The sequence below is a fragment of the Eretmochelys imbricata genome, chromosome 5, assembly GCF_965152235.1.
Source record: "Eretmochelys imbricata isolate rEreImb1 chromosome 5, rEreImb1.hap1, whole genome shotgun sequence".
NCBI lineage: Eukaryota > Metazoa > Chordata > Testudines > Cheloniidae > Eretmochelys > Eretmochelys imbricata.
The window spans coordinates 127,213,577-127,230,072 of NC_135576.1; the positions used below are offsets into that span (position 1 = coordinate 127,213,577).

General features: G+C 47.7%; 1 protein-coding gene across 1 annotated transcript in view; it reads left to right on the top strand.

Moving 5' to 3' along the window:
* Nucleotides 1-15,158, top strand: part of CPLX1 (complexin 1) — an 84,304-nt gene extending 69,146 nt beyond the window's left edge. The window contains exon 3 of the mRNA XM_077818054.1: nucleotides 14,961-15,158. Within this exon, the coding sequence (XP_077674180.1) occupies nucleotides 14,961-15,158 (198 nt within the window). The remainder of the gene's footprint in view (nucleotides 1-14,960) is intronic.
* The last annotated feature ends 1,338 nt before the right edge of the window (nucleotides 15,159-16,496 follow it).

The window sequence follows — 16,496 nt, forward strand, 5'->3', positions numbered from 1 at the left end:
ACAAAGGCTCTGCAGACCAAATTTTGCCATACAAAAAGTTTTTAAAATACCTTCTGGTCCTACAAGGCATGACAGGGTCCCTTTCAGACTGTAGTTATCTTTCATTTTGCTAGCTAAAGTTGTTCAAGATGCAGCCACAACTGCTCTTGCACAGAGACCTTCATTCAACGATTTCCAAGTGCTTTACAAACGTTAAATGAATTCAGCCCCCTTTCCCGCTGTAAATCACCTCTGCTGTCAGTGCACACAGCGGTGAAGTGACTGGTCCAAGCTCATACAATGAATCCGGATAGGACCCGGGTGCCCTGAGCCCCAGTCTCTCTTCTGAAGATTGACCCATCCTGCTGGGTCAGGTACTGAACTGGGAGTCAGGTGACATGCATGCTCATCCTGTTTCTGGTCTTCTGGTTGACCTTGGGCAGGTAATTTCATCTCCCTGTGCCTCAGTTTCCCTCTCTGTAAAACGGGGAATGATCCTGACCTCCTTTGTAGAGTGCTTTGAGCTCTACCGATGGAAAGAGCTGAGGATTGTTGTTGATAAAGGCTGTGACAAGTAAATAAACATGCAGTATGATCTTATTGAATTCTCTTTGCTGCTGGAAGCTTTTTTCTTCTTCTAAGCATTCCCATGAAAGGGTTTTTACTCTTCCTGGCTTTTCTAATGGGATTTAAAAGCGTTTTTTGCATTTCAGAGTGAGGTTCAATTCAAAGGGTTGAAAATAATTGATTAATCGCTTTTGATTTTAGTGAGTCTTGACTCAGCCTCATGGTCTCTTCAGATGTATTATCAGGCGGAATGTTATAATGAGAGGATCCACACAAGGGGGAATGGTACAGTTTGATTGTATTCAGCAAAATCCCAAGAGCACTGCCTAGAAAACTGAACTCGTCTCACAACAAGTACTAGATAATCACCTAGCTCACCTCCCCGGAGCTTTTAGCAAAGCAGGATTGTGCCTTGCTGCCCGGACTGCAAAACTGACTCGGAAAAATTGGAAGAGGCAATTGAAAAATAAATAAGTAAATGGAACCTTTGGATGAGCCTAACACACTGTCAAAATGCATGTCCAATAATCCCTTCCATTCAAGGAAGCTATTCAAGACAGACTTCCTTTATGAAACGTGCTGCAAAGCAACACTTTGGGCTTCCTGGCAATTGCATCATGGGTGCTGAGCACATATTGACCCCATGCTCCATTGGAATTCCAGTGGAATGTGCATCTAGGAACATTCTGTGTCCCCATCTGCCTGAAAAAAATCGTTGCCGTCCGGATTACACTAAACTTGGAAAAGCACAGATGCAAGCATGATAGCTGGTTCCATTATCCAAGGGGAAGGTCATCCTGGGGGCCGTGTTCCCTCCAGCTTTGCCCCCAGGAGTTCAGAGAGCTCATGGTGTAATGGTCCCTGGAGATCAGACCCAGCATCTTCAACAAGAAAAACCGTGGCCTCTGCCACATGAGCTGGATGAATGTTCTGCTAGCTACTAGTCAGCAATAGATTCTAGAGTCATTGAGACCATCACTGGAGCAAGATGTGATCGCACTCACTAGGGCCCTCCTGTTGCATCTCACAGTGCTGCTCCACCATGTGCACAGAGGATGCAAGGCCCACGGGGAACATCAGTATTGAGGCCAGTGTAACTTCCACATATGGACTGCACAGGAGAGGGGAAAGTGCTGCGACACCTTACCTGGGAATCACAGAAAGAGAGACGTCTGCCTTACAGAGACAGCTGCTCCTTCTGAAAGCTCCCGTCCTTGGCTGGCTGCTGAGAGATGCTCAACTCTCCCCAACTGCTGCTTCATGATGAAAGATATGAATCCATAAGGTCATCTTCATGCTTGGCTGGCCCCCTTCCTATGTCTCTGGCTAACAGCTCTATTTTGAAGCTCAACCAGAGGGAGTCAGCACAACCTCATTATATTTCTTCTGCTTTAGAGAACCAGGGAAGAGGAAGCTCCGCACCCTGTTAGATCATAAGAGAGCAGTGGGCTTGGGGAAGGACACAGCAACAAAGTCAGTGGGTCTCTGGCATCGTTCCCAAGAATCCAGTTGACAAAGAGCATCATTTTGGTGAGGAGGACTTGTGCTTCTGTTTGAGAAGAGTCTTCAGTGACTGTGAAGGTATCCACAGAGAAGGAAGGATGGTCTTGTGGGTGAGGCACTGGACAGGTCCTAGCTCTGCCACTGGTTTCCTGTGTGATATAAGGCAGGTCACTTTATCTCATGGGTCTCAGTTCCTCCTCTGTAAAATGGGAATAATATTACCCTACCTTGCAGGGATGTTGCTTATGTGAGGTGCTTAGAGTCTATAATGAAGGTGGCAATGTATAAACATAGGCTGATGAGGGAGCAGCCTCTGTGGTAGTGGATCTCAACTGGAAAAGTGAATTTGGGCTAGAGAGGGACTTAATGTCTTCTGGGCAATAATATCACTTCATAGAATCATAGAAATGTTGGGCTGGAAGGGACCTTGAGAAGTCATCTAGTCTAGCCCCTTGTGCTGAGGCAGAACCAAGGGAACCTAGACCATCCCTGACAGGGGTTTGTCCAACCTGTTCATAAGAACTTCCAGTGATGGAGATTCCACAACCTCCCTTGGAAGCCTGTTCCAGAGCTTAACTACCTGTATAGGTAGGTTAGATATTAGGAAAATCTTTCTGTGTGTCCCTTGCTGCAGATTAAGCCCATAATTTCTTGTCCTACCTTCACTGAACATGGAGAACAATTGATCACAGCCCTCTTTATAACAGCCTTAATATATCTGAAGACTTGCTACAATGCCTTTTGATTTCACTCTCCTACTGTGGTCATATGTACTATGCTCTGTCACTTTTGCTTAGTGGATACTACATTCAAAGTACTTTGAGCACTTTTATCAAATGTACAGTACAGCATAAACTTGTAATGTGAAGATCAACTGCACCTACTTGAAAACAAACGTAACACACCAGAGACAGAACACGTTTCAAAAGTTTTGTAATTCATTATTAGCGGTTCCCTAGAAATTCTGAAGAGGCCATACAGGGAGCATTGAAATAATTCAGCTGCCAATCGCCGACCTCCAGAAGAATTAGCCACTTGGGATTTAGCTTCTGAACATCACTTGACTTTGATTCATGGGTTTGTGAAGGTTCTTGTGATCAATGCGGCAATCCTCAGAATTGCATGTCCAACCAGCACTAATTCAGCAACACAGAGCAGGAGCAATCCCTGAGCCTCCCAAGCTGCAGATGAACTCTTCTGAGGGGCAGATAGGTGTTCTCGTTTGCTGGCTGATGGCATCAACATCACACGTCACTTGGGACAGACAAGCTATCGGCTCCTCCCAGCGCTGAGCCAGGAACATCCACATGGGGCCTGTCTCATAACGTGCCCAGACATGTGCTGCTGGGTTATGAGCACTCCAGAGCTACTGCAGTAATTGAGAAAATAATGGATGAGACTGTGAAAAGGAAAATAGAGCTTTTCACACCTGGCAAGCAGGGTCTGGCAAAGCAGATGACTGTGCCTAATGGAGCATCCTGGGTGCTTATAATAGATTGAACAGCTCTGATTTGTTCTTGCTGTACTGGGAGGAGGCAGGACGCAAGTGTTTTGGGGGTTGATGCCTTGAGCCTGGTGTGTGTGTGTGTGTGTGTGTGTGTGTGTGTGCGCCTGCCCCACACCCAGGCCTCTGTTGTTAGCACCAAGACTTTGCACCATTTGCATATATAAAGAACTGGATGCTAATTGTTGCACTGCTTGGTGAAGCAAATCAGCCCCCCCCCGCCACCCCTTTCCCACCCAGGAATAAATGTTCTGTGCAACAATATGCAACACCACTGGTCCAGGGGTGAAACCTGGATACTCTAAGTGTCAGTGATCAGGAGGCAGAATTGAGGGTGTATGAAAACCAGTAGGAAATGGGATTCTAACTTCCAACGCAGGTGCCTCCTGTGTGTTATAATTGCATCTTCTCCCTTCCCTTCATCTTCTGTCCATTCCTTTTAAGGAGTCATTTGGCTCATCCGTTATCTCTTTCGTTCTCTCCCTCTAGCCATCTCTCTTGCTGTCTGTTTTGTTTTGAAGCTCCAACAGCAAAGACGTGTCACAGTCCCAGCTCTTCAGAAATAATTAGCTCCTACCGCTGAATGGGCCTGCAGTGATTTCCCCCCCATAGTTTTGTAATTGTTAATGCACCAGACACCATATTCTATACTCTGCAGAAGTGCTGTGGAGAGTGGCCAGACTTTGTTATCCCCAAAGACATAGTTGTGCCTTGGTCCTGCTCTAAGTAGCAATCTTTGTTATTTGTGTTGCAGGACCAAGCAGAGGCCCAGGCAGGTACTGGGATCTCATTGTGCGAGGGGCTGTACATATATCTAATAAAAACACAGTTCATGCCTCAGAGAGCTTACTGTCTCAGAACCAGCAGCTTGGTCCTACTCCCGACATAGTGTTGCCATGGGTCAAATCTGGTCCCACCGCACAGCCTGGAGAACTTGAAGGCAGAGCTGATCCCACTGCCATCTCAACAGGCAGGGCACACCGACTATTCAAAGTGTGACAGGGTCAGGCTAGATGGCTATAGGAGAGTAATAGAAGGCAGATACATTAGCCCCAGGCTAAGTAGGTCCCTTTTCCCTGGGTAAGGTAACAGGGAAGGTTCCAGAACAATCAGGAACCTTCTGGAGACAATTAAGACAGGCTGATTAGAACACCTGCAGCCAATCAAGAAGCTGCTAGAATCAATTAAGGCAGGCTAATCAGGGCACCTGGGGTTTAAAAAGGAGCTCACTTCAGTTTGTGGTGTGCATGTGAGGAGCTGGGAACAAGAGGCACTAGAAGCTGAGAGTGAGAACGCGGACTGTTGGAGGAGTGAGGTGTACAAGCATTATCAGACTCCAGGAGGAAGGTCCTATGGTGAGGATAAAGCAGGTGTTGGGAGGAGGCCATGGGGAAGTAGCCCAGGGAGTTGTAGCTGTCGCACAGCTGTTCCAGGAGGCACTCTAGATAGCTGCATACCACAGGCCCCTGGGCTGGAACCCGGAGTAGAGGGCGGGCCCGGGTTCCCCCCAAATCCTCCCAACTCCTGGTCAGACACAGGAGGAGTCGACCTGGACTGTGAATTCAGAAAAACGGCCAAGCTGAGGGCTGCTGTGAATCTCCAAGGCGAGCAAATCCTCCAATAGTAGAGCAGGAACTTTGTCACAAAAGACACTGAAGAGCAATTCAATAAGTTAATTTTACACGTTCGTTTTCAAAAGCCTTCATTTTCTGAACATCGTTCAATTTCCTTTCTCATTTCTGGTGCCTGTTGAATCCACCAGCACCCGCACTGATCCTCCGACTGAAGAATAGGATCTATGGAAGAGTCATTTTCACCTTTCACAAAGAGCAATGCTTGTTCCCAAGCTGAAAACTCAAGCTGGCCTGGACTTTGTCGATTTTTTTTTTTTTTTTGGTCTGAGAAAGCCAGTTCATCAAACTTGAAACTGTGGGAACATATCGGTTTTGATGAGCCTTGTGTCAGGCAGGGGTGGCAAATCCAGGATGGAATTTCTGGTGAAAGAGTTTGCAAGACTAGGATACCCAATAGCCCACTGGTTAAGGATCGACCCTGGAGTACATGAGACCCAGGTTCGAGTACCCCCTCTGACTGGTTGAACCTGGGTCTCTCTCTGAGGTATATTTACCCAGCAGCTGGGAGGAGTAATTGCCTGGAAGGAAGACAGACATGAGCTAGCACCTAGAAATAGCTCATGATAGCTGCCTCAGTAGGTGACCATGGGGTTGGGTGGAACTGTACTAGCAGACCCTTAAAGACACTTCCAGTGGTGCTCCTTGCAGTGCTGGTAACAGAGCCCTATGAGCTGGAAAGCCAGTTCATTGGGATAATAATCCACAAGCAGTACTTGGGTTTATACCAGGGCTTTGTTCTCAGATCCCCTTTGAATGATTCAGTCAGTCACTCTGGGCCTGATCCAAAGCCCTTTGGTGCCTGTTTACGCCTTCACAAGGCACCAACTTATTGACAGTGGACGAAGCTGGCGAGGAAGTGATGGATTCTCCATCTCCTGAAGTCTTCTGTTCCAAGCCGGCTGCCTCTCGGCTTCAGTCACACGCAAGTAATTGAGCTCAGTACAGGAGGAACTTGATAAAATTCTCTGGGCTTTGTTATAGGAGATGTCAGACTGGATGATTGAATGGTCCCTGCTGGCCTTAAAGTCTATGAATCTATGAATTGAGCAAGCATTTACATATATGCCTAATATAAAGAACATGCACAGTCCCACTGACTTCAACCTCAAGTACTTAACATTAAACATGCGCTTAAGTACCTTGCAGAACTGGGCCCTATACTGATGCAAGTAGTGGCATGGAAATCCATGGCATTTATCAATGACGTGGATCTAAGCCTGCTTTTTAAAGCCTTCATAGTGAAACAATAATAATAATTTCCCTAAATCAAAACAAACAGGCATTTGGTACCTTGATTGGTGAGTTAAGGACATGATTGTGCTTCCATACAAGACAGTGGAACAACTCCCATTGACTTCAGTGGGGTAGGATTGAAACCTAAGAGCTGTGCTACTGGCTAACAGTCCGTCCAACTCCTCCCAGGAGCTAATTAGCAACAGGCCTGTTCTCATTTCTCCCAAGCTGCCTGGCATAGCCCTAGATCACTGCCTGCTTGTGGCAGTGGGATCATCCCATGAAAACGTTCTGTAATCCTTGGGATAATTAGGATGTAAAATTACAAGGGTTTTTTAGAACAGGAGCAAAAAATTGATACTGAGCGAAAGAACCGTTTCACCTTAATGTCAAAATATGCGGAAGAACAGGGCGCCGCTAAGACACAGCTGCAAACTAGCTGTGAATTAAGAGAAGCTTAGAAATATGCAAGTGCATATATTCAGGGCATAACACACTGAAAAATGCAATCCTTAGCAAAGTCAGCTAGAGAAATAAACACGGGTGTCTGCCATGGATCTGCTCTAAAATGCTGGCAAAGCAAAACACAGCCACATGGCGGGGGGAGGGGGGGAATGCCCAGAACAGCCCTCCTTGATTTTTCTTTCAATGCCTGGCAGTGCATATATCCTGCTTCTAAATCTTATTGTGCTGTAATGAACAGACTGGCTGGCAGCTCCTTATAGCTTCACTGTTAGACTCCTTTTGGGGGGAACCGGTGAGCCAGATTCCACCCCTTTTATCTCACACTGAATACCAGCACACGGCATAAATCATGCCATTGACTGAGTGGGATCAGGAAGGGGCTCCGAGCTCTAATGTATTCAGTGTAGACAGGGAAATCCGCACCCCGATTTCTGATGAATAGTTCTCATTGCTAGTTACCTAGCCCTTCACAGGGAGCTATGCATTTTGCAGAGCTCTATGAAACCAGGCCCCTGCCCCAAAGAGCATGGTACACCACACAGAGACAGAGCATGGTCTACTAGCTAGGGCCCTGGGCTGTGAGTCCAGAGACCTAAGTCATGTTCCTAGCTCTGTTACTGACCTGCTGGGCAAAGCTGAGCCAGTTTGTGTTAGGCCTCTGTCTGGCTTGTCTGTTTAGATTGCGAGTCCTTTGGGCTGAGGCTTTTCCCCGGGTATGCCAGGGAAAGCACCGAGCAGAAAGGCAGCTGCGGTCGCTACATACCACTGTAATAGACATAAAAATTGGCCATGGGCAGGGGCATTGTGGGGGGGGCTGACAGCAGCCCCCATTCCATGTCCCCGCCCCTCAGGGCACACCGCCCAGGGCAGGTGGAGGGTCCAGGTCTCCCCACAGCGGCCCGGGCTCCCTGGGAAGGGCAGGGGGTGGGGCTTTGGGGCAAGGGGAGGAGCAGGGGGCAGGGCCCCATGGTGAGTGGGGCGTAAGGCCCACCTTAGCCCCCCATCACAAAGAGGCTGGTGCTGCTCGCAGGGGCTGGGCTTTGTGGTGGGGAGCTGATCATGTTATCAGCTCCCCTGTTGCTAAGCCTAGCCCTTGCCACTCTGCACCTGCCCAAGGTTACTACACCCATGTTAAAAAGTGGGTGGGCATGGCCCCCCCTGGCTCCCCCGATTCTGGCACCCCTGGGTCTCCGGGGTCTCTTTGTGCCCAGGGCCCCAGTGAATCTTAATCTGCCTCCAGGCTGGATGGCAGCCATTAAAACCTTCCAGCATAAGAATGTTGGGGGCAAACAGGGACACACAGAGCCCCTGGCATGGAAGGGGGAGGAGACGGGGGGGACGACACAGAGCCCCTGGCCTGGAGGGGTGGGAGGGGAACCTTGGGGGGACACACAGACCTCCTGGCATGTGTTGGAGGGGAAGTAGGCAGCACACAGAGCACCTACCAGGAGGGCAGGGGGAGGGGAGTTGCAGGGAGTCCCAGAAATAGAGGGGGATAGGAGTGGAGGGATGCAAGGAGACATTGGTCTATATGCAATGAGCTCAGCCGCTGGAAGCTCTGCAGGGTGCAGCCCCCTAGTGGTAAGTTCTGGTCCCTGAGCTCACCTCAGGCACTAAGCAGATAGAAGAGACGGGAGGGGGTGAGATCCAAAACTCCCCCCATCACCAAACGACCTCCTTTCCTTTTTGCCATCTTTCCTGGTATTTTATTTCCTGTCTCTGTTGTACCCTGACTGCTTTGCTCTTGAGTTGTGCATGCTCAACCCGACCATTTGGCCTTGGAGCACATTTTCCAGGCAGACCAGGTTCTGCCTGGCTTTTTTCTATCATTAATAAACTCTTAATCAACACGGGAACGACTCAGCACCGAAATCTACAGGACTGTGTGGTACTAAAATTCAAACTCAGGGAAAAGTTTTTGTGCTGTGCCCGGGGAGCCGGTGAAAGCTGCATAATTCCCCGTGTGCGGTGCTAAATATGTACCCCTTATGTTATCTAAAAATCCTTTCTCTACCTTCCTTTCTCCATTCAACCCACCACACTACCGAGATTGCCAGGCTCTGTTTAGTTTGGCAGCCCCTCCAGAGTCATTTGGGATGACCACATGTGAATCCTTTTCATGTGCTGACCTCATAAGCCCTCGGCAGAGCCAGAAATTAAATGGATCCGTTGCGGTGCTGGGTTCTTAGCTCTCCCACAGTAAAATGTATCCCCAGTGATGTTCCATATTATTTCTCTCCCACCTCTGACTTGTCTGAGTTTCATTATGGAATTAAATTAATTAATACGAACAAAGTAGCAAAAAAACCCAAACAAACAGTTGTGGGTTTTTTTTTTTTTTTCAGAATTAAGGTTTTTGTTATTATAAAAGAAACTATTCGTAAGTCCGAATGCACCGGCATATATTGGCACCATCCAAAACCCCGGCACGTTTGAACCCACTAGGCATTCCCCTGAGAGAATTCAGGGGCAGCCTGGGGGCGGGGAGGGCACAGAGCCCCCTCATGAGAGTAGTCCTGGCTAGATGGCAGGCAGTTTGTGTGCCAGGACATACCGACAGTTAACACCAATGGTCTCTACTGTTCAGCTAAGGAAATCTTTCATATTTGGGCTAAGCGATAACGGGCCAGATCCTTAAGCGGGTATTATAAATTGAGTGACACTGATTTACACCAGCTGGGAATCTGTCCCATTGACCTCAATGGAGCAACGTCAATTTCCTTGCCAATTAACACCAGCTGGAGATCTCACCCACAGAACGGACATTTGTATTTTTGGCTGCTGGTCCCTCTTAGATGGATTTTTAACTTTGCGGCAACTTGAGAATTTCTTCCAACAGCTGCTCTGAACATAAACACCTGACGTGGCTACCTGGCAAGTTACTGTGTGTCTGCTTTGAGCAGGGGGTTGGAGTGGATGACCTTCTGGGGCCCCTTCCACCCCTGATGGCCTGTGATTCCCTGTAGCAAGCCAAGGGGCGAATCTACAGCTACGACGCAGTGAAAGTCCTGTCGCACCCAAGCCACACTCGCTCGCTGGGCCCACGTGGGACGTCACCGCGGCAAGCCGGGGGGCTGTAGATTCACACCCTGGCGTGCTATGGAGTAACTTGAGAGAAATCGTTTCAGTGTGTTAACTTCTGTTTTGCAAGGACCCCAAATCATAGTTTAGGTGAGAGCAAAATAATTAGCTGCCAAAAAAAAGTTGAAATAGTTTGAAATGATTACAGAGCAAAATTGGTAATTATTCTTTAATGGTGACGGGAGTCGGCACGGATATTTCCAGAGACCACCAAATTAATATATTAACTCAGTGACTGCGAGCATAATAGCAGGTTTCCCCAGTCAGGCCCACACCGTTTATTTTAATTTCGTTGCCTGTGAAGTGAACTGCAGAGGATGACAGCAGCTGATTCTGAGACAAGCTTATCTAAGCACCAAGCAAGTGGCATGTCAAGCAAAGCTTTCCGGATCTATGTAACTGGTTGCTTGTTCCGGGACAATCACAGAATATCCTTTAAATGGAAAGGTGCCTGATGAGCATTTAAATCATGTTGCAGCGGAAGCGAAACTGACCTGGCTTTGGCTACCTGCGGCAGCAATTATTCACCTAGGGAAGCTAAGTCAGTTTCACTCAATACAAAACCAGATTTTTAGCTCTTGTCAGTATCGCTTCCCCCCCCCCGTGCGTGTTTCGGTGCACAGGGAACTCCAGCTCTGCGCCGCAGCCCAGCTGGGAGTGTGAATTTGTTTCAATTTGAACAGTGCCCATGCGGTCGCCAGAATTCGTAATTGCGACGGGAAGCTCTTCGCAGGAGGAGCGCCCACACTGGTTTAGCTTCTGCTGCCAATCTAAAGCTCCTCATACATACAGTTGAACAGAAAAGGCCATCGACAATCTTTTCGGAACGTGCTTTTTCGTGTTTTCTGCTTGTCTTTAAAAAAAAAAAAGTAATTTTTTGTTGTTCTCGTTCGGTTTTGTGGGAACGAAGGTGAACGGGGAATAACAGACGGGGCTGTGTAAGGAGAGATGAGACATCTGTAACAGGGGGATAATAGTACCGACCTCCCTTTGGAAGGGGCTTTGAGATCTGCTGGTGGAAAGAGCTGGGGGGGGGTGTTAAGGGGGGCAGCCAGCGCCCCTGTGGGCTGGGTAGGGCAGGGTTAAGCGTGCGGAAGGAATTCTCGGGCTGACCATTCAGCCCTGGCGAGAGGCATGCAGTCTCTTCTTGTCCTTCTCAGTAGCCCTAATCCTGATTCGTTGCCCACGGTCCGTTTTAGCAAAGTATTTAAATGTGCTTCACTCCCATTGAAGCCAGCGGGACTTACCCATGTGCCTATACTTACGCACATGCTTAAATTCTTCGCTGAGTTCAGACTGCAGTGTGTGCTGGGCGCATCAGGCTTCCATTCCTGCAGCCGGGGTATGCGCTTGCCCGGTCCAGCTGGCACGCCTGGTGCTGTCCACACACGCCGCATTGTCCAGTCCAATCAGAGCAGGCGCGCATGGCGACGGTTCACGGCTCTCCCTCGGCCCGGAGCCTGTGGACGCTCTGTGGATAATCGCATGGCCGCTTCTGGGGAGGAACAGACAAACAGGTGTGAGCAGTGCCATCCAGGACTCCCGGCTCTGCAGTCCCCACCCCACTCTACAGACTGAACGTGCAAGGTGCGCGGGGAAGAATCTTCCTTTTGGCCCTCCGCACCCCGGGGTGCCGCCCCCTGCGCAGCGCAGGATTGAAACCGAGCAGCTGCTGTGGCTCGTACAAAGGCGCCGGCTTTTTCAGGCTCGGAAAGGCAAACGCCTCTGAGAGTTATCAAAGGGCATCCTTGGAAGCTCTGCGTTCGCCTTTCCTTGCCACAGAGCCACAAAGTCTCCGCCGACCACTGCAGCCTCGAGAAATCAGGACTAACACGGGGGCGGAACCAATGCGCCCACTCAGAGAGCTGGTGTAACCAAGGGACGAGAGGGATTTCCGTCGAAAGACATGTCTGGGGACGTGCATATTTGATGGAGACGATCTAACATTTGTCAGCTAACTGAACAACACACAGCAGCCCACGGAGTCGTTTCCTCTGTAGTGCCCCGCCAAGGGCCATTCCTTCTGCGCCCCATCTGTTGGCACACGAAGGCTGCCACTGGCCCCTCACCTAACTAAAGAATAATTTGTCTTAACTAACCTTTCCATGAAATGTCATTGGAGTTGAATGGAAGGTATTCGCGTGCTGCCTAGCATCAAAAGGAGGTAAAATAATGAGGCGAATATCCCCGACACACACATAAAAGGGGGCTGGCATTTGCAATTAATTGGACTTTAAGGAAAGCGTTCCTTTAATCTCCTGTATTAATTTTGGGAATCTGTCCCTCTCAAATCTAATGGTGAGGGGGAGGGAAGGCAGGAAAACTTTTCTTCAATAGAAAATGTTGAGGAGTTTCTTGGTGAGACCTGCCACACTTTGGTCTGGTAGAGTTCTCGAGAGAATGGAGCTGAATTGTTGGCATTACAACAAATTACGCCAGATCTATGTAATGGGAGAAATAAAAAGAGCAAATCATGAAAAGTGCATCTGCAGCGTGCCTATTCCACCGCACTGTGCTGATGGTACCAGGAAAATGCAGAGCACTCTGTGCCACTCTAATCCTTTGAGCTCTTTGAACTCCCATGTAATTTTCTTTTCAAAAACACTTATTCTTGCAAAGTGTTTTGCTGGCCTTTACAGAGGTTCAGGCTAGTTAGTCACCCTGTGAATCTGCTGTATCAAATTTAATCTTAATTCCATTCAGGGCTTTAATTAGAATGTGGGCAAGATGGAAGGAAGGGATATGGATGCATTCAGAGCAGGCAGACAGGTCGTCCCACAGAAAATCTCAGCTACCTCTAGACTCCTCTTCATCCATTCAGCTCAATTGAAATGAAAATGAGCCTACAGGAGTGCCCTAAGGGTATTTTGGATGCTGTAGGTTTGTACATAACTTGGAGCTGAAGTGCTTTTTTCTAATATTCCCGTAAAATCAAAGCAACTTCTTCTGGAAGTAACAGGAACGTCTGAAACTACCCTGAAAAGTGTAATGGCCATCGGGGAATTGGGAGTGGTGGTATAGAAATTATTCCTTGAGATGGGTCAAACCCAGATCTTGGCAGCCAAGACCTTTCCAGTCTTATGCCTGCTTCTGAAACACCTGGTTCTGACCACTGTCATAGACAGGATACTTTTTAAAATTAAATAAATAAATATTTGTATTTAAAAAAAAGGGGCGGGGAGGAGGGATAGCTCAGTGGTTTGAGCATTGGCCTGCTAAACCCAGGGTTGTGAGCGCAATCCTTGTGGGGGCCCATTTAGGGATCTGGGGCAAAAATTGGGGATTGGTCCTGCTTTGAGCAGGGGATTGGACTAGATGACCTTCTGAGGTCCCTTCCAACCCTGATATTCTATGACCCAGTCTGGCAGGTCTTATGTTTCTCTAGTGAATGCTGTTGTTTAAATATAGAACCCTAGAATAAAATTCTGTTACACATGTAGAGTCTCGGCTTCATGACTTTAATTCTCAGGGACAGTAGCAAATCTCCACTCCACTTGCAGGCTTGAGAATGTTTCTGTTCAAACAGTAATGAGTCAGATTCATACACAGGAGTACGGAAGCTTGCTGTGCCTACAGAGGCTGCAGCTCAGAAGAAGGTATGTTTTGAGCTCAAAGGTCTCATTCCTATCTAAAGGATAAGGAAGAGGCAAGGTACGGGGCCACATCAGTTGTGCTAAACTCACCCCTCTGCTTTCATGGATTGCTGTTGCCTGCTAATCATTTTTTTCTCCGCAGTGCCATTACTACCTGGCCCCAGGATAGAAAATGAAACATTGAGGTAGGCGTAACTACTTGGTCAGGGGTGTGAAAAATCCACACCCCTGAGCCCTGTAGCTTGCTGATCGAACCCCTGGGGTAGGTCCACAGAAGAGTGCTTCTGTCAACCTAGCGACCATCGCTCAGGGAGATGGTGTTCTTGCACCAACAGAAAAATCATTTCAATCAGTGTAGGCTGTGTCTACACGATGGGGTTATGCTGACATAGCTACAGCCCTGTAGTGATGCCGGTGTATTCTCTGTAGTGTAGACATACCAAAGTCTTGTGGTGCGTCGAGTCCTTCACAATTGTGCATAGTGTTGGCTTAACTCTGCTCCCAGGGATAAAGCTCCCCTTGACTTTGCAGGTTCAGTATTAGGGTTTATCTTATCTTATCAGGGTTTGTCTTCAGGTACCGTCAACATAGTGCTGTCTACATGGGGGTGGGCTAGGTCAGTATAACAAGATCGCTCAGGGATGTGGATTTTTCGCAGCCCCGAGCAACATCATTATAGCGATACAGGTTTGCAGTGTAGACCTGGTTTCAGGAAAGTTAATCCAATTTGACAAGGTGTAAATTTGAAGTGCATTAGTTCATCTGCATTAAACCACTGTATGGATGCTCTTCCAAATTAAAGTTTCCTGAATTTGGTTTAGCTTAATTCACTTTCAAAGCAAATTAAGCTAAACTATATTCAGGCCACTGTAAATACCAAATAGGGGCATCCACCCAGGCATTTAATGTGGTTTAACTAATCCACTTTAAAAGTGAATTCAGATGAACTTTCCTGAGTGTCTCCATGTAGACACTCCCTTATGCTAACACTGAGCACTATGGATAATGCCACCCAAACGTTTTAAAGTTTAAAAAACACAAGTTTGTATTGTCTTGGTGAGGGACATAATCATTAGAGTAATGGGCAGTGGTTAGGAGGGGCTGCTTTTAACAGGATGTCTCTGCTCCCTATGTAGGGAACAGAAGGCTGCTAACAATTATGCAGATATTGCAGCAGTCAGAGGCATAGTTTTATTTTCATTAGCACCTCAGGTTTCTACAGCAGGGCTGAGCTGACATTTGGAAGCAGATTCCTTTTTAAAGGTTCATGATTATTTAACACAATGCGCTGCAGTGAGCCAGGATCCTTGTCAGAGCAAATGTCAATGTTTGATGGACCCCCTCATGTCCTCCGCCGCTCTGTTCGCTGGGTGTCTGACAGTATGTTCTTTCCCCCTGCAGTACGGGATAAAGAAGAAGGAAGAAAGAGAAGCCGAGGCCCAGGCTGCGCTGGAAGCCAATGCTGAGGGGAGTCTGACACGTCCAAAGAAAGCCATACCCCCCGGCTGTGGGGATGAGGAAGAGGAGGAAGAGGAGAGCATTCTAGACACAGTCATCAAATATCTACCTGGCCCTCTTCAAGACATGTTCAAGAAGTAATGGCTGCAGCCTGTTAGACTGTCATGAACAGTAAAGCAATGGATTTCTCAAACGAGAATTTACAATCTTGCCACACATCACACAACCCCACTCTCTCCCTCCACTCTAACCCCCATCCCCGACCTCTCCGTTGGCCCCCTGAGATTCCATCCATTCCTATTTTGTACATAGTCACATCCAGTAGACGCCTCTGAATGGATGTAAGGATTAATGAGCTGCAGTCTACACAACTTTTATTATAAGCCATAGTACTATGTATGTTAAATAAGGCAACTGTACATTAAACAGAGCAAAGGAAAAGCCTCATGTTTGTTTCCACCCAAAGCAGGAAGGAGTGTTCACTAACAGTGAGCAGTGGCTTCTTTTATTTTCCTTAATTATTATTATAATTTTTAATATGATAGTTGATCAAGCCACCCTGGTTGTTCATTGTTGGTACATCTCTTGTAGCAAGGGATGCCTCCATTTCCCATGGAAACAGACCTTTTCCATTTAATTCCATAACCCTCATAAATAAGAGATCATTTGGAAAGTGAACCATGTGCAACTCCTATCTCCAACACCATTCTCAGAGCTGTGGAAGAGCTGAGCCTTCCTCACCAGGTGTTGATGGTAGAAACCAGCCGCCTCAGAATCTAAGCAAGAGTCTTGTTGCTTTGGGAATAGCCATACAATGAATAGCATGACCAGAGTGTAGTGTGGACGGTGCTGTCATTAGATCTAGACCAGACTGGTTCGGTGGTGTTGTAGTACAGAACTTCCCAACCCAGGGGCCTTATAAGCCCACCACTGAGTGGAGTGGATACTTAGACTCCCCAACCTTCCTCTTTCGGCAAAGATCCCCAGTGGCATATTCAATCATGCCGTTCCCAGCTGTGTTTCCAGGAATGGAATTCCAGCTCCAGCAAATGCTGTGGCTATGCTCTGTTCCCCCAGGTAGCATCAGAGAGGGGTGGGCTTCTGGTCAGAGAGCAGGACCAGGAGGCAGGAACTGCTCCTGAGTTCTAGTCTCCATGCTGACTCTAATTCCCTCTTTGACCTTGAACAAGTCACTTAACCTCTCTGTCCCAGTCCCCCCATCTATACACTGGAGATAATAATACTTACCTACCTCACAGGGATGTTGTGAGGGTCAAAAGGTGAATGCTTGTATAGTGCTGCACAGGGGCTAAGTATTATTATAACGTTGGGTGGCATCGTTGGGTATTTACCCAGTAAATACCCTTGCGTATTTACCCAGTGATGGGAAGGTTGGACCAGGACTCTCGTACTGTCACATTTAAAACCTTCTCAAATTCAGATGGATTTAGAATGTCTCCCAACCTAATGGTGTCAGAC